This window comes from Pyrgilauda ruficollis, unplaced genomic scaffold, assembly GCF_017590135.1.
Source record: "Pyrgilauda ruficollis isolate IOZ18807 unplaced genomic scaffold, ASM1759013v1 scaffold16, whole genome shotgun sequence".
Classification (NCBI taxonomy): domain Eukaryota; kingdom Metazoa; phylum Chordata; class Aves; order Passeriformes; family Passeridae; genus Pyrgilauda; species Pyrgilauda ruficollis.
This window is the reverse complement of record NW_024514764.1, coordinates 6180509-6207834: the sequence shown is the minus strand read 5'-3', so window position 1 is coordinate 6207834 and position 27326 is coordinate 6180509. Positions and strand designations below refer to the sequence as shown.

At 41.5% G+C, this 27326-nt stretch overlaps 2 protein-coding genes across 2 annotated transcripts in view; one reads left to right on the top strand and one right to left on the bottom strand.

Annotated features, from left to right (window-relative positions):
* Positions 1-10266, bottom strand: part of PDILT (protein disulfide isomerase like, testis expressed) — a 26360-nt gene extending 16094 nt beyond the window's left edge. The window contains 4 exon segments of the mRNA XM_041462120.1: positions 7135-7356; positions 7487-7565; positions 7567-7645; positions 10253-10266. Of these exon segments, the coding sequence (XP_041318054.1) occupies positions 7135-7356; positions 7487-7565; positions 7567-7645; positions 10253-10266 (394 nt within the window).
* LOC121350634 (acyl-coenzyme A synthetase ACSM4, mitochondrial-like) lies at positions 4194-27326 on the top strand. Its single transcript, XM_041462115.1, has 12 exons — positions 4194-4375; positions 10535-10800; positions 11571-11589; positions 11934-12105; positions 12656-12842; positions 13766-13939; positions 14245-14325; positions 14455-14556; positions 15233-15360; positions 15459-15558; positions 16185-16304; positions 26933-27326. The coding sequence occupies exons 2-12, from the start codon at positions 10600-10602 to the stop codon at positions 27023-27025; spliced, it is 1377 nt and encodes a 458-aa protein (XP_041318049.1). The 5' UTR covers positions 4194-4375; positions 10535-10599; the 3' UTR covers positions 27026-27326.

Genomic DNA, 27326 nt, shown 5'->3' with positions numbered 1-27326 from the left:
GGGCCATCCTAGGCTGGACCCTGGAGCTGTGAAGTTATATTAACATGAAAAAAAGACAAGAGAAGGAAACCAGGCACACAGATGTTCTGCATTCAAAGACAAGTAAGAGATAAAGGTCTGGAGCTTTATATTTTTGCAACTTGGGTTGAAAAAAACCCCAAGTTTTGATTGAAATTGAGATACTCTGTCTTGTTAAATTTCTTTCATTATAAAGAACAAAACCTTTTTCTTTAGATTATGCACATAAAAGTTTTTCTTTCTTCAATATACTTTACAAATAGGAACAGATGAAAAACATGCAGTTAAATTTGGTTTCATAAAATTGTGTTTGTTCTTTTGTGTATATATGGGTGTTTTTGTGTATACACACCTTCAGATATATAACTGCACAAACACCAAAGCATAAATGTAACAAAACAACTGTCTTTTGTTCTTTTACAAAATTGAAGATGCACTTCTCGAGAGCATACGTGGTGAAGACATTGCCCAATGTGTTTATAACCAAAAAGTAAACGGACATTTCTGTAAGAGTTCTAATACATTAAAGACAAATCCGTATTCTAACTCAGTGCTGAGTTACATTCCTTGCATTATTCATCATTATCCTTGCTCTGAATCCCAGCCATCAATCATTTTCTTCCACCTTACTGTTGCAGCAACTGTGAAGATTAGCATCAAATAATGCTGTTTTCTCAAAATATTGAAGTGATAGTGCCAGGCCCTTCCACATCCAGTCACATACAGACCCATCTTGGCAGAGGCTCACAGAAGCCCTGCACTGAAGAGCTGCTCCAGCTGCTAATAAACCAAAGGGTTCTGTTAGCAGAACAAAACTTAGAGTCTGCTCAGGGGATACTCAGATACCATGTGATGAAGATAAGGTGCTTCTCTAAATAAAGTAAATGAGCCTGAAGACAACAGTCCAAACCCAAGTTGTGTTCTAATTGCCTGTAAAATTAGTGTTTCATCAAATAAGCTTATTATGATTTTTCCAATAAATTTTACCCAAACTTTAATTTTCTATTTCCAATTGATAAAAATGGTCTTATGAACCTTTCTCTCAGCAGGATTGTCATTTGTTATCTCCTAGCACCAAAAAAAGGGGGCAAAAGTATCTCCAGTTGTACCTGCACATGCTCTAGAGACAGCAGCAGAAAACCTGCAACTCTGACCTGTCAATGTAAGAAATTGCATGTCCACCCTATAAAAATACTGCTGCTTCTAGGGACACTGAGTGTTGAGCCTTTATGATTTTTTTTTTTGCTGAAAATGATTGCAAAGGTGGACTATTCAATAAGCCATGGAGTACTTGCAATGCAATTTGAGAGTGCTGATACACAGAGATTGCAGGTGGCAGGGCTAGCCCAGAACACTTACTGGGCTTTCCAAGAGGGAGGGTGTGTGGCTCTGGACAGAGTGTAGCTGGAGCAGGAAACCCCATAGCAAACCAGGATCCAGAAGCTTGCAACTAATTCCCAGTCAGTGTTTTACACCAGAGACAATTTCAATATAATTTTTTTTTCCTATTAACCTAAGGTTGCACAGCTGTTTTACCACAACTGGGAAAGTGGAAGCTGAAATGTTTTTTGCACAGTGAAATAAGAAGGGGCAGAACAAACTGTTGGTGAATTCCAGAAATAGAAGCTGAAGTTTCACAAACATAAAAGAAATATTAAGCTTAGACATTAGACGTTTAGGTAGATTGTCTGGGGGGAAGAGAGTGTAGGATCCATTTTTCTCTGAAATATTTTAATTCCAAACAGATATTCTAGGAATGGTCTCTTATCACTGAATGACCTGAGTATTCAGAGTTGCAGCTAACTGGGAATGCAAGCAGCATGCTTAGATAATGAGAGCTGGTAGAGTTAGTAGCTCCGTGCTGCAGCTGGGAGAAGTGCATGCCTCCATCAGTCTGAGACAGGAGAACTTTAAGTACCATTAACCTGCTAACTGTGAGCACAAGTTCAGTGAGTGAACAGACAGATAAAAACTGTTTCCTTGACTACCCAGAATCATGTGGAAACATCCATCATGCACCTTTCCCCTGCTTTCCTGAGTGATTAGACTCCTCTTCAGCTCTCCATCAATTCCTTTTCATTCCACTCATTCTCTGTTCGCCTCCCAGGTGCTTTATCTTTCAAGTCGTTTGAGTGTTGCAGGAAATCATCACTCCTTTTATTTGGAGCCTTTTCTTGAGTTTTGTTTCGCTTCCTCTGGTTTAGATTTTTATTGACACCGATCACTTCAGGCCGTGGGATGAGGAAGCAGCTGCTGGGGCTAATGTGGCATCACAGGCTCCAAACTTGAGGAGCATCAGCAGGGAACAAGAGCAGACACGGAGAAGAGGCAGCAGAGCTGGTGGCAAGGTCACCAGGGAAGGCAGTGTGGGTGGCAGGACACCTGTGTAAACCAGTGTGCTGTGCCACAGCTGCCAGAAGCAAGAGGCCCTTCAAAGGCTGTCAGCTCATCGTATTAACATGGGAGAATGTTTCCATATCAGTAGTTTTAGCTGGGTTGTACATAAAAACAAGGATAAAGTAAGGGTTTGAAAATTAAAAGTGGGAAGAGAACCAGAAATCCTGTATTTTGAGTCTTATCTCTTCAGTACATAGACAACCTGAGTAAGCTGCTACTCCTTTTTCATGGTGCAGTTTACTGAGCTACAATATATTGAAATGTGGACAGATAAATCTTTTGCTGACACATGAATGTGTTTAATGACCCTAAAGAATTCTTGAAGTGGGTGTACTTAGAAGCACAATGAGTTAATTTTCCTTTAGCTAATTGCTGGTGTCCTCCAATCTCATTATTCTGTCTGAATTGATGCTTTAGGGATTGCAGCAGTCATTGTGAATGTGCCTGTTGTCCTGCCAGATACTGATTTCCTGGCTGTTAGTTTCTGACATGGTCACAAAACCATTTCAGCAGTCCCATTTCTCATCTGTGCAGACTGCTTTTACGGTTGCACTACAGATAAATAAATTTCCCTGTAGAAGAGTCTTGAGATGAAGGATAGATTAATGTTTAATGTATCAGAGTAGAAGGATGTTGATCTCGTTGCAGTTGCAAGCTTGCTTGTGTGACCTTCAATTCTCCCCTTCTCTTCTAGAGTGAGACACAGCCATAACCTCCTGTGCTGACCTCTCTACTTCTTAACTGAGGTTTGCAGCTCATTTGAGATTTCCTTCTCTGTAAACATCAGGGTTTATTCTAAGTTTGGATTATTGCAAGCATTCACTAAGATAAGTGTGTGAGAGACACCTACATGAGGGACCCATGCTAGTAAGTAACTCTGCTGCAGGTAACTGCAATTTCTTCTTAATAACATCACCTTCAGCTTTTGTGCCTTAAAAAGGAGATGTTTGTCTTCAAGAGTAATCCTCATCTTGCCTATTAAATGTCATTATCTCAGTCACAGGTTGCAGGAATACTGTGGCTGACCCAATGCCTCACTAGATGTACAAATGTTCTGCTAGAAAAGGTAAACATCACCTTCTCATAAATGAGAGCGTGCTTAGCACACAAAGCAGCAGCACAATGTCTGCACCACTTGTGTGCTTGTCTTTACATTATCCCCATGTTTATCTAGGATCTGAAAACTTTTCACTGGAAAGAACAGCAGCAGGCATTCTCAGAAGCCTGTGGAATCAAGCATTCCCTGGGGTCTGTGTCTTTCCATGAATTCTTCTGATAAGTTGGAAGAAATGGTGTTAGCATGTGCTCTGAAGGCTGTGCTTTTAGTAAGTGTACAAACTTTATTCTCTCTGTGGTAGGCATATTTGTTAGAGTGATTGAGACTTTTTATGGTGCTTATTTGCTTTTCTCTGCAGTGAAAGTCAACAGAGGGATTATATTCAGGCAGTGTGTAGTGTAAACACTGAAACTCTCCCATGCAGGCAGCACTGATCTAAGGTCTGCCTTCTGCTGGTGACAAGTGCTCTGAATTCCCTGTGCTAATAAGCATTTGTGTGGAATTTAGATCAGTTTAACGTGGATTGGGAGATGCTACAGCCTGCAGCAGAAGAGCACTTCCAAATGAGTGCTGAGATGAGGTGCACACATTGCTGGTGATGCTTGCATCATTCTCAGACATGTCTTGTGGCACAGAACAGCTGGGATGAGAGAGGAGGAGCGCTGGGTTCCTGGGTCAGTGCTTTGCTCTCACACTGAGTATTTGCCCTGTGAACTTTGCCCAGCTCCAGAGGGATCTGTACATTGCCTGGCTGAAAGTCAGCATGTATTTATAGTAACCCTTCCTGAAGGAAGGCAGACCTGGGACACTGTCAGGATGGAACTGACAGGTATTACAAAGGCTTGAAAGTCACTGGGTAGAAAACATCAAAGCTGACCTCACCTGACAAATACTGTGGGACTGGTAAGTAAATAATATTATACAACAGGGAAAGCATTGGGGTTTTCTTATAACTGAGAGGTCTAAGGCACAGTCTTGAATGAAAGTTTGTAGCTCAAACTTTTCTGGAATTGGTGCAGCACCAGAAAAAATCCCATCTTCTGGGAAGGATGGGATTCCTTCCCACTCTCTGTGATCTCTAATGAGTCAGGAAGACAAAGATCTCAGGTCTCACATTCATTCTGGATTTTTGAAGCTAATTCCTGGCAGCCTCACAGATTTCCTGGGTGATCTGGGCAATACTGTTTTCTCTCAGATTACCCAAGTTTCTTTAATAGCTCCTTGTTAACACAGGTTGTTTATTTAGATAGACTTTTTAGAAGTAGGATATAACAGATATGAGCTTTATGGCTTTTCTGTGCAGGTCCCATCTTTAGTCTCCTTGTGCCGTGGCAATGAAATTATTACAGCAAATGAGTCAGCTCATTCAGCATTGTGGAGTCAGGTTTCCTACGGCCCAGGGCAGTGCCTCACTGCAGGATAGTTTGTCACTGCCCCAGAGGCTCTTCAGTGGCATGTCTCCAAAGGGAGCTATAGGGATTGAGGCCAGTGATTTCCAGATAATGGATCGGTGCTGTGGAGCTCATCCCTCCTGGGAGTGATTCCATAATTCTTTCCAGGGACTGTGGATGCCTTTATGGCTGTGGGGGAAAGGCAACCCATGGGTTTTCAGTAAGGCCTTGGACTGACATGTTGGCCAGAGAGTGATGAGGATCACTGGAGCAAGGTGTGTTTGGGGAGCAGAGCTTCACCTCTGTGTTTTGGAAGATGTGGTGGGGAAGGGAAGAGACTGTTTGTCCTTCCCTTCTGAAGAAGCCAGGTGTGAGGGTGTGGGAGATCAGAGAGCTCCAAGACTCTGCTCTGAAGAAGGGGCAAGGAAGCCTGGCTTACACCCCACATGCTTGCAGTGCCCAAGCCCCTGGGCTACTCTATTCTGAACAATTCTTTCTCCATCTCCTGTCTCTTTCTGAATTTTTTCATGTCTGTTTTCCACTCATACTTGGTTTCAATCCTGAAGTGTGTTGCAATGTCTCCCTGTTGATAATCTCTGCCAGTACTAAGAAAGTTTGTTTACAAACTCTCCTCTGACCTGGTCACTTAGATCCTGTGCTTTGAAACAGCTCTTACAAAGGTGACAATGCAGAATGACTAAGGTTTTTTCTGAGAAGTTATTTTTTCACCAAAATGATGCATCTTCAGAGAAATAAAACAGTACACAACTGCAGATTGAATTTGGCAAATAGCTTTAAATCCTCCACAATTAGTAAACAAAATCTTCCTAAATTTCAACACTTTCAGAAGTATCTAAAAATTTTAAACACTCTGTTTTAAATAATTTTCTAAAGTGATTATTCTGAAAGATTAAAAATACTTGAAGTTTTATAACCTTGTTTCAGGATTAATGAAATGTTTGGTATGACCCAAACATATTTTTAGTTTCCTGGGTCTTTTAGTGTATTTTAGATTTTGTTGTTGAAAATACAAGTATTTTCATTTCAGGTTGACCTACACTACATTATTATTATTATCATTATCATTATTATCATTATATATTTTATTATTTTTAATACCTATTACTATTATAATCTATTTATTATTATCTTTTATTGTCTTCAATATATTCTTTATGTTATGATCCGTTTCATTGTTTATTGCTATACTATTATACTGTATATATTATTATATATTCATATCAATATTGAATATTTTATTTTATATAATATGTTATTATTGCTATTATATTCTATTATATTCTATTACCAGGAGTAAAATTCACATTTGGTAGTGATGCAAAAGGACAAATTTGATGCACTTCTGCAAAATTAGGATATTGCCTTAATTTTGAATATCCCTTCCAAATATGGAACAGTCTGGGGGTTCAGCTTGTACCTGTGTCTGGCACCTGCTTCCAAAGGGGGTCTGGTTAGCAAGTGTTTGTGTAATTTAAGGTTAAGGGAACGTGTGCACTGAGCTCAGGGAGTTTGGCTCAGCAGAGCAAGGTCAAGCCCAAGCAACAGAGACAAAGATTTCTCTGTCTTATGCTGATCAAAGGGCTTCTGCTACCAGCAAGCTGCTGGCCAGTGCAGATCCCTGTTTGGGGCACTGGAAATTATGCAGCATCTGAACTTTTAGATGGGTAACATCACAAGGATCTGCCTCTTGGCTTTTGCCTTTGTGATCTACTTGGTGGCCAGACCTTATAACAAAGTTAGTTATTCAAAAACCCCACCAGTTTTGTGCAGCGCTCCTTTCAAGGAAAAATAACAATATAATGTAACTACAGATATCAAAATATTGTAAAAAGAGAATCCCTGAAGCCCAAGTGCTTGCAGAGGAGAGATGCCATCCAAAAAAATCTCATACAAAGTGCTGATGAAAATGCAAGAGGGAGAAAAGCACTCTCTGATTAACTTTTGTTTGGTTGGGTTTTTTTTTTTAATATGTTTTACCCATCACTGCTGTGAAACACACACTTGCAAAATTAGGCAGTGGAAGCAAAGAATGCCAACTCAGCACTGTCTTATGTAGCAGACTGGTATTTAACCACCCCAAAAAAGGATAAATTGCTGTAGTTACGATCAGAAATAGATACATAGAGGAAACCAAAACAAACAAGGACTACTAGGGGACAAAGCAATGGTAAAACAAGCATTCTTGAGTGCCCCAACATCAATCATTCTCTGCAGAGCCACCAGGGTAAGGGAGGGGAAATTGATACTCACAGAACTTCACCAGGAGGTATTTGGTTTCCTTCAATGCTCTGTCAAAGTTGCTCTTTTTCAGCAAGAGGACGTGGTTCTCCTTCTTTATTTTGGGGAGCTTGGTTTTCTTTAGCTTTGCTTCATTTGGGCTTATGCTGTCTGCTGCCAGGAAGCCTGTGAGAAACAACAATAGAAGAAGGGAAAATGGATGTGTCCTCATCTTGTCCTGCCTTTATCCAGATACTGAGAAAGAAAGAAAGGAACAAAGGAGCATTAAGCAGTAGGGTTTGCTGCTCAAACGTCTGCAGCTGTATCAGCCAAACCAAGAGGCTGATAATGTTGATAAGTCCACTACCAGTGGAGCCAACTGCACCTTTCCATGGGAATATTAAATTAGCTAAGTACTTCCCCATCTTTAGTAGTTGTTGGGGGGGTGGAGAAGTTGGGAAGAAGTATGGGGAAGTTGGGTTTACTGTGTCTGAAAATAAACAACCCAGGGAGAAGGTGAGAGAGCACAGGAGGAAACACCTGCCTACAGAAGCACCAGTGGATTCCAAGTGTGCTGCTGTAATTAGACACCCCTCTCTTGTCAGGGCTGCAGACAAAGCAGCAGCTCAGGTACCTGGGACAGTATTTGAGGGCTGCTCCTCTGCCTCATGTTTGCTTGTCTCTTGCACTTATGGATCTACTAATTGTGGGGCTGAGAGTGTGTTGAAGTCAGGGGAAAACTCATTTCTTTGAACAGGTAATTTTAATGTCTGTAACTCTTTGATGTCTTGTCTGTGAGGCTCCCCTCTGTACTTAAGTGCCAAGTTGTAGCTCAAGTAAGATAAACCAGAAGATTTTGCAATTGATTTTCAGTGGTCACAGAGTTTTCTGTGCAATAAATGGAAGGGGCTAAATGTGCCAATTCATTCTTAGGATTGTTATCAGCTGTGCATGTGAACTATGAGGCCTCCCAAGACAGCCCTTTCAGAACATTTAAAAATATATCTTACAGAAATATTGAGATTCTGCAATTCCTTCAATTACTATGGAATTATTTCTGTAAACACCTGCCAGTCTGTAGCTGTAGCAGAAATATCTCTGACCCTTAAACTCTGATGAAATTTGTGAACTTTACCCCCAAAGCTGTAGCTGATAGAGGAGACCAGGCACAAAGGACAGAGTATTTCAGTGGCATGAAGGACAGAGCTGACTTAGCAACAGGTGGGTCTGGATTAGTAAAATCAAGAAGAAATTCCTTCAATAATGACTCCTTGAGGAGTAGCAAGTGATTCTTTGCACCTTGTGCCTTTAGCAGACTTTTTATTCAGGAGGGCACCACTAAAAAGAAGGAATGTTCACAATGGGGGTTGATGTGGTAGCCTCCATTTTCTGTGGGTGAAGGATCTTGGGGGGCATATTGCTGCAATTTATTCTGTTTTCATGCCTGCTGTGAGTGGGGCTGGGTTTCCAACAAACTCTTTTCTACCAGGCTCCAAAGCTTTGTGTTGTAATGCACCTTGAGATGTGCTCCATTAGTACTTGCAGAGCGTGCCTAATGAAATCAGGAGCTGTGTGTTCAGGCTGCTGGCAAGATAAGATCACACACAAATACAGATTCAGCAATCAGGTACTAAAGGAGAAAAAGAAGCAGAAAGATAAGGTTCTCCCATTTGACTTTGTGGTCTCTTTCTCTTCACAACAGCTCTTTTTCAAAGATGTCTTTCAAGTAACATACTAGTAAGGTTAAAAAGCATCTCTCAGAACTGCAGGTTTAAACTAACAAGACCTGTTTGAGCTGGGCAGGCAGTGTTTGAGCTCAGAGCACAGCCTAAGGCTCCCAGAACAAAGGTAGGATGACAAAACCATTTGCTGAGAGAGCTGGTTTTCCCGTCTGTCACTAAAACAAATAGTCATCAACTTAAATCCCTCCTAGAAACCTCCTACCAGGAAATAGGCTCCATCATGGAAAGGGTTTGTAACCTCTATGTACTGAAAGGAAACTGCAGAAAAAGGAGGATCATGCAACAGTCCACCCTGCCAGGACAGATTTGCAATGAGGAAAGGAGTGAGATTTAGTGGAACTGAACTGGTGGAGAACAATGTTCTCTGTTAGACACAGAGCAGATAAGATCACATTCTGTGCATTTCTCCACCAGTGCTAGCTAGCTTTGGCTTTCTTTTTGTGCTTTGTAGTTTGAGAAATGTGGAAAATCTGCCCCCTAGAGAAGTCAGTCCAGTCAGCAGAAATCACTGGATCCAGATCAATAATATTCTAGAGCCTTCTGCTTCGTTACCACTCACACCCTGTCAAATAATTGGCCAAGAGGTATTGAGATGTGCCTGACATGTGCACCTTCTGTCTCAATTTCTCTGGTTTGCCTCAAAAATACAGTGATTTCAGAGTGATGCCAGTTACTGTTATTTATTGGCATTGAGCACTGGAAGCTCTCACTACACCTACACTTGCAATAAATAATGCAAAGGTGAGAGAAACTGCATAGAATCCCTAGGAGACAGGTATGTACTGCTGGCTGTTAAATAAGGACAACATCATGGTACAAAAAAGTTTAAAAGCAAAGCTGATTTCATAGAATTGGGTAAAAAATCCCTTAGATATATGGGTACATCCTTAAGGACTTAATTACACTCAAAACAAGTTTATCTGATGATTCAGCTCCTGTGAGTGAAAATCCAGTTTTCTTGACTTTCAGCGCTGGGCTTTAAATACCTGTGGCATTATCCATTCTGTCTCTTCCATATGGACCTGTATGTTGTGTAGGAAAGACTAGGAGAAACTGGAAATGTTGGCACTTTCTTTGCAAGTTTATTTTACAACATGTATCTTTTCCCAAGCTGCACACTTCAGCTGAAGTGCAAAGCAAATGGAAGTCTTTGGCACTTCACCTTTGCTCACCTACTGTCTATTTTCTGTTTATTCCATGCCCTCAAAGAAAATAGAACTCATAAGAAAATAAATCAGAGATTCATCAGTTTTATTGGTGCATAAATTCAGTTGACTCGCCATCTAGTGCAGGTTTAGGGCATAACATAATTACAGAGACAGTTTTAAGTCAAGGTGAGAGTCTCCTAAAACCCTTCAAAAGTACTGGTATTTTATTTCTGTAAGCAGGCAAAGTAACATAAAATTTACAGGAATCCAGACATCGATATTGAGAAAAGGAATGGCAAGTGAAATTTTAGAGATGAGATATGAGGGTCATTCATCAGCTGACAAAGTAGAGGACAAATATTCTAATGAAAAGCAGTGCACAATCCCTTTACAAGTAAAGGAGCAACATAAAATAATAGGGAAAACACGGATGTGTTCAAAAAACCTATTTATTCAAGCTGGTTTGCATCAATTCATCCAGCATCAGAAACTAGACAGCATCCAATAACTGTCTGGTTTTAAACGTATTTTCTTTCATTCCAGGTGACTGATTCCTTAGGTGTACACCTGATTCCTTCCCCTCACCATCTGATAAAACATCATTTATCATGAGAACATTTCTTAAATCCTGGATTCCTCAGTGTTTGTGGATTCTCAGGTCACCTTCCAGAACATTCCATGGAAACAACAGGCTTCTTGCATCTCAGATTACTTCCCATTACGAATCTATAAACCAGGGTAAAAAGGAACTGCCAGAATATTTCAACTTTGCAAGTGATGTCTTAGATGAGTGGGCACGACTGGAAAAGGTAGTATTTGTCTTTTATTTTATAGACATTGAGCTGTAGCTTAACCCCAGCTGTCAACTAAGAACCACAGAGCCCCTGGATCTCACACACACAAACACACACATCCAGTGGGATGGGGAGGAGAAACAGGCGAGAAAAAAGGTAAAAACCTATGGGTTGGGAACAAACAGTTTAATAACTGAAATAAAATATAGTAATAAAAAGAATATTAATAATAATTATCACTATTGTAGAAGTATTAATAGAAATAGTAGTGATGAAATGGGAGATAACAAAAAAACAGAGAGGAACAAGGAAAACCCAGAAAAGATGAATTATGCACAACACAATTGCCCACTGCCCACTGATCGACACCTGGGCTGTCCCCAAACAGTGACTGGCACCTCTCGACCAACTTCCCACCAGGGAATCAACTGAGCAGGACCTCTTGTGGCTGGAATATCCCTTTGGACAGTTCAGGTCAGCTGTCCTGTCTACGATCTCTCCCAGCTTTTCATGCACCAACTTGTTGGCAGAGTGTGAAAAACTGGAAAGTCCTTGACATAGTTGTTGCTAAGCAGTGCTTACTCTATCCCAGTCAAAACCAGGACATGGTGGAACAAATCTGAAATGATACAATTTTGTTAATGGTACTGGACAGTATGGACAACATTTTATTTTGTTTGTCAGGAAGATGGGTATCACTACAGGAGAGGAGTTGCCAAGGATGATTTATATAAGTGAAGCCTTTTAAAGTTTGTCGTATTTTAATATCTTCTCACATGTTGTAGGATGGAAAAAAAACAGCGAGTTGAGGACAAAGTCACTGAAATATTCTGTAGGTGCTCATATCATAAAAGTCCGGGCATACAGGGCACGCTTATTACAAGCAAAATGTGTTCTCTAACTGTTCTTACCTGTGTTACCACTTATTTAGTGAGATCATTCAGTTGAGGACAAAGTCACTGAAATATTCTGTAGGTGCTCATATCTTAAAAGTTCTGGCATACAGGGCACACTCGTTACAAGCAAAATGTGTTCTCTAACTGTTCTTACCTGTGTTACCACTTATTTAGTGGTAACTTTGGGGCAATTTTTCTGTTGAACTCATAAACTACAAAAATGCTGTTGCCCTGGTGGAAAACTGCATGTAGTGACTGGAATATACCATTTCTTCTCAAGGGTTGCATCTGCTGACCATATATGTATCAAGACAAGGAGTCAAGACCCAATGCTCGTGTATTTTACCAGTGGAACTACGGGCTTCCCAAAAATGGTGCTGCATTCCCACAGCAGTTACGGCATTGGATTTGCAGTCAGTGGCAGGTATTACCTTGCAGTTCCTCCCAGGATCCTGACTAAGTGCTGTGATCAGCATTAAACTGAACCTGAGACCGTAACATTCCAGTAAATGTAGGCATTTCATGACTGTAGGATCTTGCATCTTGCTCATCTTGAAAGTTAAAGGATACCTTTCCCAAAGCATTCTGGGTTGGAAGCTGGTGATCAAGGGTCCAGAGAAGTAACTTGTTTAGTTTTCTGGAGAAATGAGCTGTGACTTAGCTGATGTCTCAACTGCACCAGGTAGGGAAAGCCTACTCCAGATGATCTGTTTGGGATCTGCTCTAGATCCAGATTCTGCAACTCAAGATAAAGATGTTTTGCACTGCTCACAAGAAAAATAAATGCTTGAAATATTAAGCAGGAGGGAAGGAAGGGAAATCAGAGAATATTTAAGACCCTTCAACTCTCTCAAATTTTCTACAGAGCCCCACTTGCTGACACCACATCTTCTAATGGAAGCCTCCTGCTGTGACCTGGGCCTGAGTCTCTCACATTCTCTGCAGCATTTCTTTCATCTCTCCTTTTTCATCAGGTATTGGTTGAACTTGACTCCTTCAGATATATTGTGGAATACCTCTGATACTGGCTGGGTAAAAGCAGCTTGGAGCAGTGTTTTTTCACCATGGATCTGTGGATCCTGTGTCTTTGTACACAACATGCCACAGTTTAAACCAGAAGTTATTGCAGAGGTAAGCTTAACATTTTATACTGTGATATTTATTTCCATTTTACAAAAGTGAAGAAAACAAACTGAGTTCCAGTCCACGGGTGCCATTGATTAGTAGCAGCAGGGATAGTACTTCCCACATCCCAAGGAATCATCCCTCCATTTGGTGCCCATTAAGCCCAAGGAACAAGTGTTTTCCCTCCTGGTTAGGCCATGCGTCATTGTTCGAGTGTAGAGCACAACTGGATAAAGATGCAAGATATAAAGATCTTGGGATCACTGCTGTATAGTCCAATATTGAACCTAAACCTTACTTCAGGTATGGACTTCCAGCTGCTTTGGGGTCAGGCTGACTATGGGCCAGTATTCAGAATATGGCATAAACCTGAATTAAGGCTCTGTTTTCCTGAATTTTCAGTGAGTTGCCAGAGTGCCTATTCCTCCCTTAAGGCACTTTAAACCAATCAGCTGATTGATACCCCTCAAACTGGCCTTTTTGGTTAATCACCTGCATATTCACAAGGTTTTCAGCACAATAACTTCCTATTTTTCTAGACTCTGGTCACATAGGTTTTCATCCTGCCAAAAGCCAACCCAGGTTTAGCAGAGCTCAGCTTCTGTATATCTGTTCATCCTTCCTTTTGATCTAGAAAATCCTCTGTGTTATACCTGACCTTAGATGTTGGCACATAACTGAGCTTTCCACACACATCTGATGTGCTTGTTCAGATTCCTCCTTTTATGTCTGCTCTCCCAAGGAAACACTTTTGCTCATGCATTTTTCAGTAGAAAAACGTACTTCTATTGACACAGAGATAAACCACATCATCTTCACTAGCAACACAAGCAGACTAGGATTCTAGTCAAGGTGTGCATAACAGGATGAAGATTGTCATTTCCAAAGGAGCTTGTGAAGTTTTTGGTGTCCTTCCTTTTTGGAAAGCTGAAGGAGGCTGTTTGGTTAAATTTATTTACTGCTCTTTGCAAGAGTTAAGAAAATTATTTCATTTGCTCTTCCTCTCAAGCTACAAGTTCCCGAGTCTGAAGCACTGTGTAACTGGAGGGGAAGCACTCAATCCTGAAGTGTTGGCGAAGTGGAAAATCCAGACAGGGGTGGATATCCATGAAGGTTATGGCCAGACTGAAACAGTACGTTTACAATAAATGTAATTACTGGTAGTGAAACCCTTCACCATTGTTACTTCAAAAGCAAAACTAAAATAGATTATTTGCTCTGGGTATCAATTTGTCCTGTGTGAGGTTTTAATGAAAAATATTAAAGCAGCTCTCATCCCAGACTCTGATGTTCTTGAGAACCACAGTGCTTTGGTCCTGATTCAGCCCTTGTCAAAACAGAGTCACAAAGAGGAGTCCTGTCTAATGGAAACACAAATAAAATCTGCAAGATGTTGCAACAAATTTTTAAAAAAATCTTTAAAAAATCTATTCTGCAGGTGACAATCTGTGCCAATATGAAAGGAATGAAAATTAAACCTGGCTCTTTGGGAAAAGCTGTTCCCCCTTATGATGTGCAGGTATGAGGCAGTTGTGGGTAGAACAGTAAGGCAGTGCTGTCTGTGTCCCTTCTGTGCCCTGCACTGAGCTGCAGCAGATGTTGCTCTGAGCTGATCAAAGCACTCCTGCTGTGTCTGTCCTTTCTGCAGATCGTAGATGACCATGGGGCTGTTGTGCCTAAAGGAGAAGAGGGCACCATTGCTATCCGAGTGAAACCCACACGACCCTTCTGCCTGTTCTCTGAGTACTTGGTGAGCCTGACTTGCTGTGTCTGTGTCTGCTGAGGGGCTCAGGAGAGACCCAGGGCAAAGGTCTGCCAGGAGCAGAATTCCATGCAGGATCCTCAGAAAGTCTCACTGCGTTACTTCAGGACTTTGAGCCTGATCAGTGTGTGGTTTCAGGAATAGACTGACTGACAGAGTGTAGCTTCAAAATGCAACAAGAACCAGGGGATACCTCGTTCCAGATATGTGCCATCTACTTCATGTTCAGAGCATCGCTTTTCCCTCCGTTCCATTCCTATCTTTGGTTAAATGTTATTGTAGAAAGCCCATAAATTCTACTCTTACACATCAGAAGCTCAGGGAGGCTTTCCAAGGTCTTTTATTCCCTCATACCACTGTCAGAGGTACCCCCATTCCATAAGGCACAGCAGTCAGAAAAACCTTAGTACAGATGCCTGTCACACACATCTGTACACATGTGCACAAGATCAACAGCACAAACACAAGCTACAGCACAAACCCCTCACAAGGAGATGATCATGTGGCTCTGAGGTAGTGACACCTCAGTGAAAATATAAAGCAGTATTGAACACACTCATTTTGAGTACAATTTTTTGTTCATTTTTTTGCATCACTGCTAAGGAAAAGCATTGCAATTCACTAACAATAAGATACTTTTCTGGAAATGTTTGACTGTTGCCAGGATAATCCAGAGAAAACTGCTGCCTCTGTGCGAGGAGATTTTTATGTCACCGGGGACAGAGGCGTTATGGATGAAGAGGGATATATCTGGTTTGTTGGAAGAGCTGATGATATCATTAACTCTGCTGGGTAAGGCATTTCCTTTTAGATCTGCCTCATGAAATGCAGCCTGGAAAGCCCAAAGGACTGGTCCTTGCTGCTGGCTGAGGTGTCTGTGTGCTCCCCAGGTATCGCATTGGCCCCTTTGAAGTGGAGAGTGCATTGATAGAGCACCCAGCAGTCGCAGAGGTGGCTGTTGTCAGCAGTCCCGACCCAGAGCGAGGGGAGGTAAAACAAACTAGGAAAAAAATGTAAAAGAAATACGCTTTCTACTAAGTATCAACTTCCTTGTATGTACTTGGCTTCCTTGGAATTCAGTGTTGCAGACTTTTGAAATTAGGCGGGCATAAACATTTTTAAAATCCATACCTTGATAGATGTTACAATTTCCGAATTATTTCTTTGCAGGGTTTTATGTGGGGAAAAAAATGTGATTTTTCAGACCAGTCATGTGATCTTTTTGTCTAAGCAGTGAAATTTTGGTTATTTCACATTTACCACTAAGCATATGGTGGCAATGATAACCAGAGTGTTGAATTTTTGATTTATGTTTTTCCAACTTTGCAACATTTCTTTGAGCAACTGGAACAAAATTTTAATCTCTCTTTATTTTCTGTACTACAACTTATTGAAAGTTTAATAATGTATAAAGTGGAAAATATCAACACATTCTCTGCTCCAGAATGGGTCCTTCATAGCACAGCAGTTGATAACAAACAGCTAATAAAAAGGGAAATTAAAGAAAAAGATCAAATTTTGGCATTCTGAATTTTGACACTAGCTTTTCACAACAAATATATTATTTTATTGCCAGCTCTGGAAGTTAATGGAACCCCTTCATTTTTGTGGCACAGGTGGTCAAAGCCTTCATTGTTTTAGCTCCTGCTTTTGTATCACATGATCAAAAAAAATTAACTCTTGAACTTCAACAACATGTCAAGAAGGTGACTGCACCATACAAATATCCAAGGAAGGTAAGCACAGCCCAAAAAGACAGGCTCTCTCATTGTACCAGAAATTGTGCATTTTTTCTCCTGCCTCAGCTCTTTTTCAACAGCTTTCTGAAAACACTCCAACCAGAATTAGATAAAATAAAAGTAGATGCCAGGGTCTGTTGCAGCTGTAGCCTTGGGTTGGCTGTGTTGTGCTAGAATGGACGTGGGGGGAGGCAATGGTCATGAGATTTTAGTTCATGAGGGCCCAGTCTTTCTTTCATGGAGTACTGGGCTTTTCACAGCAGCTCAAGTGGGCAAGGCGTTCCATTCTAACCAGGTCTACCTTGAGCTCTCCTCTGACAGACAGCTAAATCAAAAGTTCCTGCTAGCATGAGTGGGTTGGAATCCATCTCTTCCCACTAGGAAAGACACCAGTAACTCCCTGTCCTGAAAGCACTCAGCTCCTAGAGATCATGGTACATCTCCCTGCAAGTACTGTCTGTGCAGTAGCTACAAGGTGTAGTAAGGAATTTCACCATTCCAGCCCTGGTTATGCAGTTTCCCATCTGTTTATCCCCAGCTATTCCATGCTAAAAGTGTTTTCCCAATCTTTTGTTGCACTTGGGAAATTATCCACAAGTTATTTGGCTACAGGGAGCATTTTTGCCTTTCAGGTGGAGTTTGTTCAGGATCTGCCAAAGACAGCTACTGGGAAAATCCAGAGAAAGGTTCTAAAGAACAAAGAGTGGGCAAAGGTATAAAAAGAGCAAGAGTGATCTGGAAAACAAGGAGAGAAACTCTCCATCGTGTGTACCAGCCATAACACAAGACACAGAGAAGGTTGTCGTGACCCAGAGCAGAACGAGAACATCAGGAAAAACAAACTGCAGAAGAAAAAGGAGAAAACATTCTTGAGGATATGTGGTATTTGAACCACTTTTGCCTTCAACCTACAGATTTTCAGAAGGAAGTGATTCAAAGTGTGGAATGGGAGAAAGACTCAGATGCATACAGAGGTCTAATTTTTTTTACTACAATTTGTAAAAACGTCTTTCTTAAAAAAAATGGGTGAAACTACAAGGCTTTGAAAATTACAAATAAATGAGAAATTAATAAGAAGATATGTTTGTCCTGAGGTGGGTATCAGTAATTAATTAACATCCAAAACCTACCACTGTAATGTTCTCAAATTCTTTCAGAGTCAAAGGAAAAATGCATTTCTTTTTAATGCTTCTCTTCATCATGATGAATTTGTGACGTACTTAAATGGTTAAACTGGAGGAAAAAGTGCTTTAGGTTAAGGTGCAAATTACGCACAATTAACAATGGTGTAAATGATTACAAGAAAAAAAGTTACTCCAGAACAGAAAGAGTTCTGCTGCTCGGTCTGTTTTGTGCCCCGTTCTCTTCTCATTACTCCAGAAGAGGTAAGCAATAAAGTCAGAAGAGTTTCACTGCAAAACCTTTTTTAAGGAGTGCCCAGGTTTCACATGTCCAGGGAACAGCTGATCCTTACAGTGCCTCTTCTGGGAAACATGTCCTAACAGGTGAGTGAATGAATGAAGAGGATCTCCCCCAGCAGCTCCTGATCTCTCCTGTCCACAGCAGAAAGGTGAGGAAAATGTTATTTATCTGCACTCTTTGTGTTGACGATCACTGAGCAAAGCAAATAGTATTAAATCAGGAATAATCATTTTTGATTCTCACTTCTCATTCTGAGAACTTTGCCATTACTGGGTCTTTTCCTCAATTTTCTGTCTTCATTTTCACCTCTACATTTGCAGGTGAGAAAGTGCTAAAAACTTGAAGGTTCTCACAGTCTTCTTGGCAGAAGTTGTTGTAGAGCACTTGGGAATCCCAAACTCCAAATGTGTTTCATCTTATCAGTCTTGAATATCATTTCCCTAAATATCATGTCCCTCCTCTTTCTCTCAGAAGCTATTGTGTAGATTTTGTCATTGTAATGCTCCAAAATATGCAAGTTACAGCTAAATCAGAGAATTAGAGCAGACTGAGAAAGGAGAAACATCTTCCTAAGTGATTAAGGATGGTTTACAAGTGGTCAGTGTTTCCCTGCCACAGTGTCCAAGGATTGTGGAGAACACCACGAATTTCTGCTGCTTTTGACAAAATATCTCTCTGGGGGGGAAAAATCTGCATCCAGATTGTTTATGTTGGCACCACTGAAAAGATTGTGTTAAGCTCTGGGTATTTGAACTCATTTGTCTGATGGGCAGATTAAATATTACTGTATAAGGTTCTGCTAAGGAATAAGGCAATAGTTCCAATGTTAAATAAGTAACTTTTCTTGATGAATAAAATTTGACCAATGCTGACATATGTGCCTCAAAGATGTGAGAATAAACAGCTACAAGTGAAGACATGGGACAAGGGGTAAAAGACATAGGCAGGCCCATGATCTAGTTTTATTTTTTGTGGGATGCCTATAGTTGAAAATGCTTGTAGGAAATGTTTAATAACATCTTTTGCTGTTTCAGCTTGTGAGCAGAGGCACAGATTGCTCCTGAGAATCTGTCTACAGAAACATGTATACATTTAAAGCAACCAAAAGACACATAATGGGTCACATTGCTTTGCCAAATCTGTAAACTGTGAAGCTCTCTAGGATTTACTCCTGCCTCAATTGACAGCAGAGAATATTTTTGGCAGTCAGGGCATGCAGTGACAATGTCTGTTAGTTTGTTTATTACCTTCTGCTAGGAATCTTGGCAAAGAAGAATGAAAACATACATGCATGACAAAATAGGGATGCTCTTTCTGAGAAAGAATAAAAAGTTTTAAGAAGGAGTATAACTGATCATTAGTAATTGTCTGTAGGAATGAATTTTCAGCTCTCTCAATGATACCTGTAAAATAAGCAGAATCAGTTACCAAATTAAAAAGGCTTGTAACAAAACAAACAACAGGACTAAATGTTTATTAATGATCTTTAGCAAAGGCTTAACCCAATTAATAGTTTGCAACAGTCTGAGAGAGAATTTTAAGTCCCACATATTTCTAGGGTGATGTTTGCTGTATCTTTTCCTCTGTGATGGTCAGTCCTGCTTGTTGGACGGATGTGATGGTGGCTTTCAAAGCTGAACATAAAGATGGATCATTTTCAGCTGCAATAAGTATAATATCCATAAAATGATAAACAATTGCTTGTGGGTGATTCTGGTGAAGGGGAGCCAAAACTTTAGCTTTATGCATGGTTTACTAGGCTTTTGCTTTATATCTACAAAGTCTGGAGCAGGTGTGCTTCCATCAGGCATTTGCATGAGTGCTTTCCTTGCTGCATTTTTAATATCACCAAGCACTGGCTGGGGGAGGTTTCCAGCCTGATTGTGGGGCTGTGTACGTGCTCCCTCCCCAGCTAGGTGTTCTAGTGTTAGCATTGCCCATGCCTGGTCTTCAGCACTGTAAAGCAACAATTGATTTAACCATCTCTTCCACTCGCTTTCCCACAGGGTGAATTCAGCTGGAAACAGCAGCACAGGCATCTCGTGCTTTAAGTCATGAGGGGTTAAAAGATATGCAGTGAAAGCAGCTTGCATTAGACTGCTCAAGAAAGGAGAAGTCTTTCCATAGTTTTTGGCAGCCGTACATAGTCTTTGTATTTCCCTGTTCCCTAGAGGTTCCCGTGTTGGACCAGCCCTTCCCCTTCTGTACCATACTGTCTGGGCCTTCTGCCATAGATCAATGGAATCGTTGGATCTAGAAGGGATTAGGTTTTCTTCTGAGGAGGGGGAAGGATGCAAGCGCAGTGTTGTTATTGCTGGACGGGTCAAGGCAGAGCTTGTTCTCTGGCATGGCTTGTTCTACTGGCACGGGGACATGGGCACGGCCATGTTGGACAGCAGCGCTCCCAGGATTATGGTGGGCGTGGCTCTGGGTCCCCAGGAGGGGCGTGGCCCAAGGCATGCTGGGAGTTGTAGTCAGGAGTGGTGGGGGTGGAGTTGAAGGGGGAAGCTTGAGGCAACATGGTGCCTCTGGTGGCATGGACGTTAGGAGGGTGGTTAGCAGGTAATACAGCAGGACATTCAGATGAACAGGAGAGAGATTGGAGTGGTGAAGGAGCAGGGAAGGTGATCCAAGAGGGATCCTGAGCAAAGGAGGCAGAAGGGGATAGAGGGTAGCTGAGTAACTTGGGTCAAGTTCCATTCTAGGGCAGTTTGCCAGGCCGAAGGGGCAGGCGTTGCTATTTGCACTGCTTCCTGTGTCTGGGACAGGTTCTGCCCTCGAGTTGCATCCCCAGGGTGACGGGGTTAAAAGCAGTCTGGGTTTGGGAAGGGATCCTGCACGGTAGAGTGGCCCCAGACCCCCCAGATTCTTGCCACACCAGCAAGGCCAGGGAGGGGCCGAGCGCCGGGAGTCGGTGCTCTTTGGCTTTGAGCGTTTTGAGAATCACACGGAAAGCAGGCAGCAGACACGCCACGAGAGGGTCCCCTGGTAGCTAGGTCATAAAGCTGACGCCCACAAAATCCCAAAATGCCACACAGAGAATTCCCCAGTCCGTGCTGTTTTCCGTAGCACTGTGCAGGGCCCAGCCGGCAGCAGTGGGCCTGTCCCACGGGCTGCAGCTGCGGCTGCAGCGGCTGGGCTGGGCTGGGCTGGGCTGGGCTGGGCTGGGCTGGGCAGGCCAGCACAGGGCCCGGCGGTGGCAGAGCCTGCTGCAGTGCTACTGGCTACGGCTGCCAGAAAGTTCCAAACCAGCCGTTTTCGGAGGTTTTTTAACTCGCAATTTTGGGCCTTTCTTCTGTGGACTGCTAAGAAAAATTTAAAGCTATCGTATATGTCCTTGTCTAGTCTTGACAGTGTTATTCCCATAATAATCGTGATTAGGTGGGATATGCCTGCCTGGTTGGGGTAGGAACAGCAGGAATAAGTGTCTCTTTTCTCTGCTTACCTGCTTTTTTGGGCAGGCATCCGAAAGATTTGACTCCAAGGGTTGCTTGTAACCATGTCAGGCCTGCTGATTTAATCCACAGCAGAGAATAAAAAAAGGATCCAATCGATTGGCCAAAACCAAGCCAAACTGAACTGAAGAAGATCCCTCAATATGAGGTCCCTGTTCGGGCACCAGTTATTGTAGTCTTCACTCGCTGGGACCCCTAGTTCAACCTGGCTGGGGGAGCTAGCAAAATAAGGGATGGGAACGATGGTTTTGCCCAAAAAAACCCCAAAACTTTAGAAGCAAAATAACAAACATAGAAACCACAGAGTCTAGGGGCAAGATCCAAAGGTGGGGAGAGCGTGGCAAACCTCACAAGGTATAGGGGTTTTCTGAGGGCAAGGATCCAATCAGGAATGTGAACTCAGAACATGACCTTGTTTGTAAAAGATACCGAACCAACTGAGAACAAGAACCAGAAACCTGACCAAATAGAGGCTAGTTCTGTTAACGTATTGGCTCCCATGATCCCACTCTTCTCGCCATGACCTGGCTAGGTGTCCTTTTTTCAGTGTCCTGTTTCCCATGGCCTCAGGTTGATGCCTCCTGCATATGGTACTGAGGTTAAACCACCATTTCTCCCAGCTGGACGAGATTCCACAGTTGTTGTATTTGTTGCACGATTCATAGCAACTACTTTGCTAATTTTATTAACCTCAAGATGACTGTGCTTATTCCTTTTGTATACCATAATATTAAATACTCACATCACAAAAATACAGGTAACATGACATATAATGAGGATGTGTGTAAACAACCTATTTATTCAAGCTAGTTTGCATTCATTTATCCAACATTATACATGGGACAGCAACCAGTAACTGGATTCCCTTAAACGTATTTTCTTTCATTCCAGGTGACTGATTCCTTCATTCCCCTCACCATCTGATAAAACATCATTTATCATGAGAACATTTCTTAAATCCTGGATTCCTCAGTGTTTGTGGATTCTCAGGTCACCTTCCAGAACATTCCATGGAAACAACAGGCTTCTTACATCTCCGATTGTTTCCCATTATGAATCTATAAACCAGGGTGAAAAGGAACTGCCAGAATATTTCAACTTTGCAAGTGATGTCTTAGATAAGTGGACACAAGTGGAAAAGGTAGTATTTGTCTTTTATTTTATAGACACTGAATTGTAGGTTAACCCCAGGTGTCAGCTAAGAACCACAGAGCCCCTGGATCTCACACACACACACATATACATCCAGTGGGATGGGGAGGAGAATCAGGAGAAAAAAAAGGTAAAATCCCTGAGTTGAGGAAAAAAACAGTTTAATAATTGAAATATAATAATAACCATCATATTAGTAGGAGTAGTAGCTCACTGCCCACTGATTGATGCCCAGCCCATCCCCAAACACCTCCCAACAAACTTCCTCCCAGGTTATAAACTGAGCAGGACCTCCTGTGATGTGGAATATCCCTTCAGGCAATTCAGGTCAGCTGTCCTGTCCATGATCTCTCCCAGCTTCTTGAGCGTCTCTTTGTTGGTGGAGTGTGGGAAACTGGAAAATCCTTGACTTAAAGTAAGCACTGCTTAGCAACAACTAAAACATCAGTGTGTTATCAACACTACACTGATCCTAAATTCATAAACCACAGCACTATACCAGGACACAGTAAGAAAATTACTCTATTCCAGCCAAAACGAGGACACAGTGGGAAGAATCTCAGACAATACAAATCCGTTTTCCTCATGGGTACTAGGCAGTATTGGCTGCAGAGTGGAAAGCACTATTTTATTTTGTTTATCAGAAATACAGGTGTCACCCTAAGAGAGTGATTGCCAGGGATGATTTGCTTCATTTAGAGTTATTTTCTATTGAAGTAAAACCTTTTAAAGTTTTTCTTATTTTAATGTCTTCTCGTGTCTTGTAGCGTGGAAAAAAACCAGTGGGCTTCCCAAAAATGGTGCTGCATTCCTACAGCAGTTACGGCATTGGATTTGCAACCACTGGCAGGTATTACCTTGCAGTTCCTCCCAGGATCCTGACTAAGTGCTGTGATCAGCATTAAACTGAACCTGAGACCGTAACATTCCAGTAAATGTAGGCATTTCATGACTGTAGGATTTGCACCTTCTTCATCTTTCTGCTCTCATGGTAAAACCCTTGTTACTAAAAGCTTCTTGAAGGCCCAGTTGAGCTCATCATGTTCCGAGCTGTGTCACTTGCAGGGCTGAAAGCAGAGGAGCAATAAGGAAAGTGTCCCTACAACCACACCAGAAAAGGTCAAGTGCTCTCATGCTGGTTCAACCTTCCCTGAGAGCCAAAGAAACCTTGGGCCATTTCATTATACCTCAAAAGTTAAATCTGTGGTTTGGTACTGATTTGTTTTCCCTGAAAGTTTTTTCCATCTCTGCTTTTTCATCAGGTATTGGCTGGACTTGACTCCTTCAGATATAATGTGGAATACCTCTGATACTGGCTGGGCAAAATCAGCCTATGGCAGTGTTTTTTCACCATGGATCTGTGGAGCCTGTGTCTTTGTACACAGTATGCCACAGTTTCAACCAGAAGTTATTGCAGAGGTGAGTGAGTAATCCCACATCCCAAGCAATCCAAAGTTACCAGAGTGTCTCTTCCTCTCCCCAGCTCTTTTTCTAAACCACTCAGCTGGATGATTCTCCTCAGCATTGGCCTCTTGTGTGGGGCGGAATCCTTGACTTTCCCAAGAATAATACTGGAAAAGCTGTGGTATAGTTTCCTATCACCAATTAGGCTTGAGCCTGAGACACAGACACCTTGGAAAACCCTCAGGAAACCCCTTAATTGGAACTACTGTTCTCACCGGTCTTTCCTTTGCATGAGTGACTTCTGTTGGACAGAAAGTTCCATATTATGCAGGAGTTGGACTGTCTGGTACAGCATTTTAGGGTTTTCATCTTGCAGACATTTGAGCATGTAAATTCTGTTAATCACCTGCACATTCACAAGGTCAGACCCAGCATTACACTTTTTTTCAGCACAATAACTTCCTGTTTTTCTAGACTCTATCAAGATATCCCATCACCACCTTCTGCACAGCTCCCACTGCCTTCCGCATGTTGGTCCAACATGATGTGAGCAGGTACAGCAGGGACAGGAGGGAGGCTGGGGTATACTGCTGGGACAGCTCTGCATGGTTAGCTCCTTAGGTTCCTTAATTCTCTTTTTCAGTTCAAGGAAACCTAATTAGCAAAGCTTGCTCTCAGTAAAGAAGCTCTCCGTTTTGAAATGTGAGAAGAATTAGCCACACCATAGGCTACTTGGGCTTCAGGACTGGGTCTTTGAATAGACAGCACAGAGGAAAGAAAGGAGATTTGTTTAAGCGGTCACTTCCTCTGAACTTAGGCTTCACAGTTCAATTTAAGTCATTGTTTTAGGCAGCATTGGATCAGGGAGTTACTGGTGCACCATGGAGTTGTTCTCATATGTTTGGCAACGAAGGGAGCAGTTAGAGGAGTTCCACGTGCTGAGAGTTATTTGGCAGCTGTTCCCACCAGTTTGTCACTCTGTAAAATACCCAGCTTGTGAGAAGTGGTTTGTAAGGAGCTTTCACATCTTTGGTAAGGTACTCATTCTTGTCACATAGGTTTTCATCCTGCCAAAAGCCAACCCAGGTTTAGCAGAGAGCTCAGGCTCTGTCTTCCCATTCAGCTTTTCCTTCAGTCTTAAGTGTACTTGGAAAGCTGAGCAAGTCTGTTTAGTTAAGGCTGCTCACTACTCATTTTAGGAGTTAAGAAAATTATTTCATTTGCTTTTCCTCTCAAGCTACAAGTTCCCGAGTCTGAAGCACTGTGTAACTGGAGGGGAAGCACTGAATCCTGAAGTGTTTGCAAAGTGGAAAATCCAGACAGGGCTGGATATCCATGAAGGTTATGGCCAGTCCGAAACAGTACGTTTGCATTAATTCTTGTAGAATACCCATTCAAAGGTAAGAATACCACAGCCACAATGTCCTTGATAAATCAATGGAAAAGGTGAGAATCACTTATACCATTTAAAAAAAAAAAAAAAAAAGACTTTGTATAATTATGATTATACAGTTCCAGAATCAGCAAGCTGCATATTCTAATGATTTAGACCCCTGCAAAAACCATGCCAGAGACACTTCAGATCAAATAATTGTAGGAGATCCCTTTGTCATCTTTACTTCAAAAAATCCCTGAAAATATGATTTGCTCCACCTATCAATTTGGCCTGTCTGAGTTTTTAATGGTAAATATTAAACCAGCTCACATCCCAGACTTCTCTGTAAGTGAACATTAACAAAACTATTAAGAGCCAGATCTCAGGCTTTCTCTCATTTTGCCCTTGAAATGGTCCCAAATTAATTGTCCCAGTATGGAAATAAGATCTGTAATAATAATCTGCTGTCCTGCAAAATAAATGTCAAGTGTTTGCAGGACAATCCACTGGCTCAGACTCAACAAAACAAAGCTCTCACAGGTCTGACTTGAAATGCCTCTCAACCCCTCTCTGATGTTCTCAAAAACCCACAGTGCTTTGGTCCTGATTCAGCCCTTGTCACAACAAAGTCATGGAAAGATGCCTTATGCAAACAATAATAAAATTTACAAGATGTTGCAACAATTTAAAAAAAATTTTGACAAATCTATTCTGCAGGTGGACTAAGTATCAACTTCCTTGTATGTACTAGGCTTCCTTGGAATTCAATATGTTGCATATTTTTGAAATTAGACAGGCTAAATTTTTTTAAATCCATATCTTAGTGGATCTTACAATATCAGAATTCTTTCTTTCTTTGCAGGTTTTCACGTGGGAAAATAGTTTAGCTTTTCAGACTGATACAGACATTTTTGTCTAAGCAATGAAATTTTTATTATTTATTGTTTTGTCACTTAGTGCACTGTAGCAATGACATCCAGCGTGTTTAATATTTGGTTTATATTTTCTACATTTGCAACATTTCTTTGAGCAACAGAGTCAAGATTTTCAGCTTTATTAGTTTATAATGTTAGGGGGAAAAAAGCTGGAAATATAGAAAAAATCCTCTGCTCCAGACTGGGTCCTTGATAGCCAGCATTCTGTAATAAACAGCTAATGAAAAGGGAAATTAAAGAAAAAGATCAAATTTTGGCATTCTGAATTTTGACACTAGCTTTCCACAACAGAAGTGAAAAGTCTTTATTGCCAGCTCTGGAAGTTAATGGAACCCCTTCATTTTTGTGGCACAGGTGGTCAAAGCCTTCATTGTTTTAGCTCCTGCTTTTGTATCACATGATCAAAAAAAATTAACTCTTGAACTTCAACAACATGTCAAGAAGGTGACTGCACCATACAAATATCCAAGGAAGGTAAGCACAGCCCAAAAAGACAGGCTCTCTCATTGTACCAGACAATTGTGCATTTTTTCTCCTGCCTCAGCTCTTTTTCAACAGCTTTCTGAAAACACTCCAACCAGAATTAGATAAAATAAAAGTAGATGCCAGGGTCTGTTGCAGCTGTAGCCTTGGGTTGGCTGTGTGTGCTAGAATGGACGTGGGGGGAGGCAATGGTCATGAGATTTTAGTTCATGAGGGCCCAGTCTTTCTTTCATGGAGTACTGGGCTTTTCACAGCAGCTCAAGTGGGCAGGGCATTCAGTCAGCATTTCTTCATCCCAGCCCTGCCTCTGCAGCTTCCTATCCTTTTATCCCCAACCATAATGAAAGTGTGTCTTTTCTTCAGCCGGGGATTTAAACAGGATGTATTTTTGCCTTTCAGATGGAGTTTGTTCAGGATCTGCCAAAGACGGTTACTGGGAAAATCCAGAGAAATGTTCTAAGGAGCAAAGAGTGGGCAAAAGTAAAAAAATAGTAAGAGTGATCAGGAAAACAAGGAGAGAAATATTCTATTACCTGTACCAACCATAACTCATCAAACATGGCACATGTTTATGACCCAGAACACATGGAAACATTGCGAAAAACAAACTGTGGAAGCAAAAGTAGAAAACACTCAGAAAAAGTGTAACTGCAACTCTTAGATACATACAAATAAAAGAGAAATTAATAAAAGTAATCTTTGTCCTGTGGTATCAGCAGCACATTGATATATTCTTGTCAATAACTACCACTGTAACATTCTAAAATTCTTTCAGAGTGGAAAGAAAAAAAAT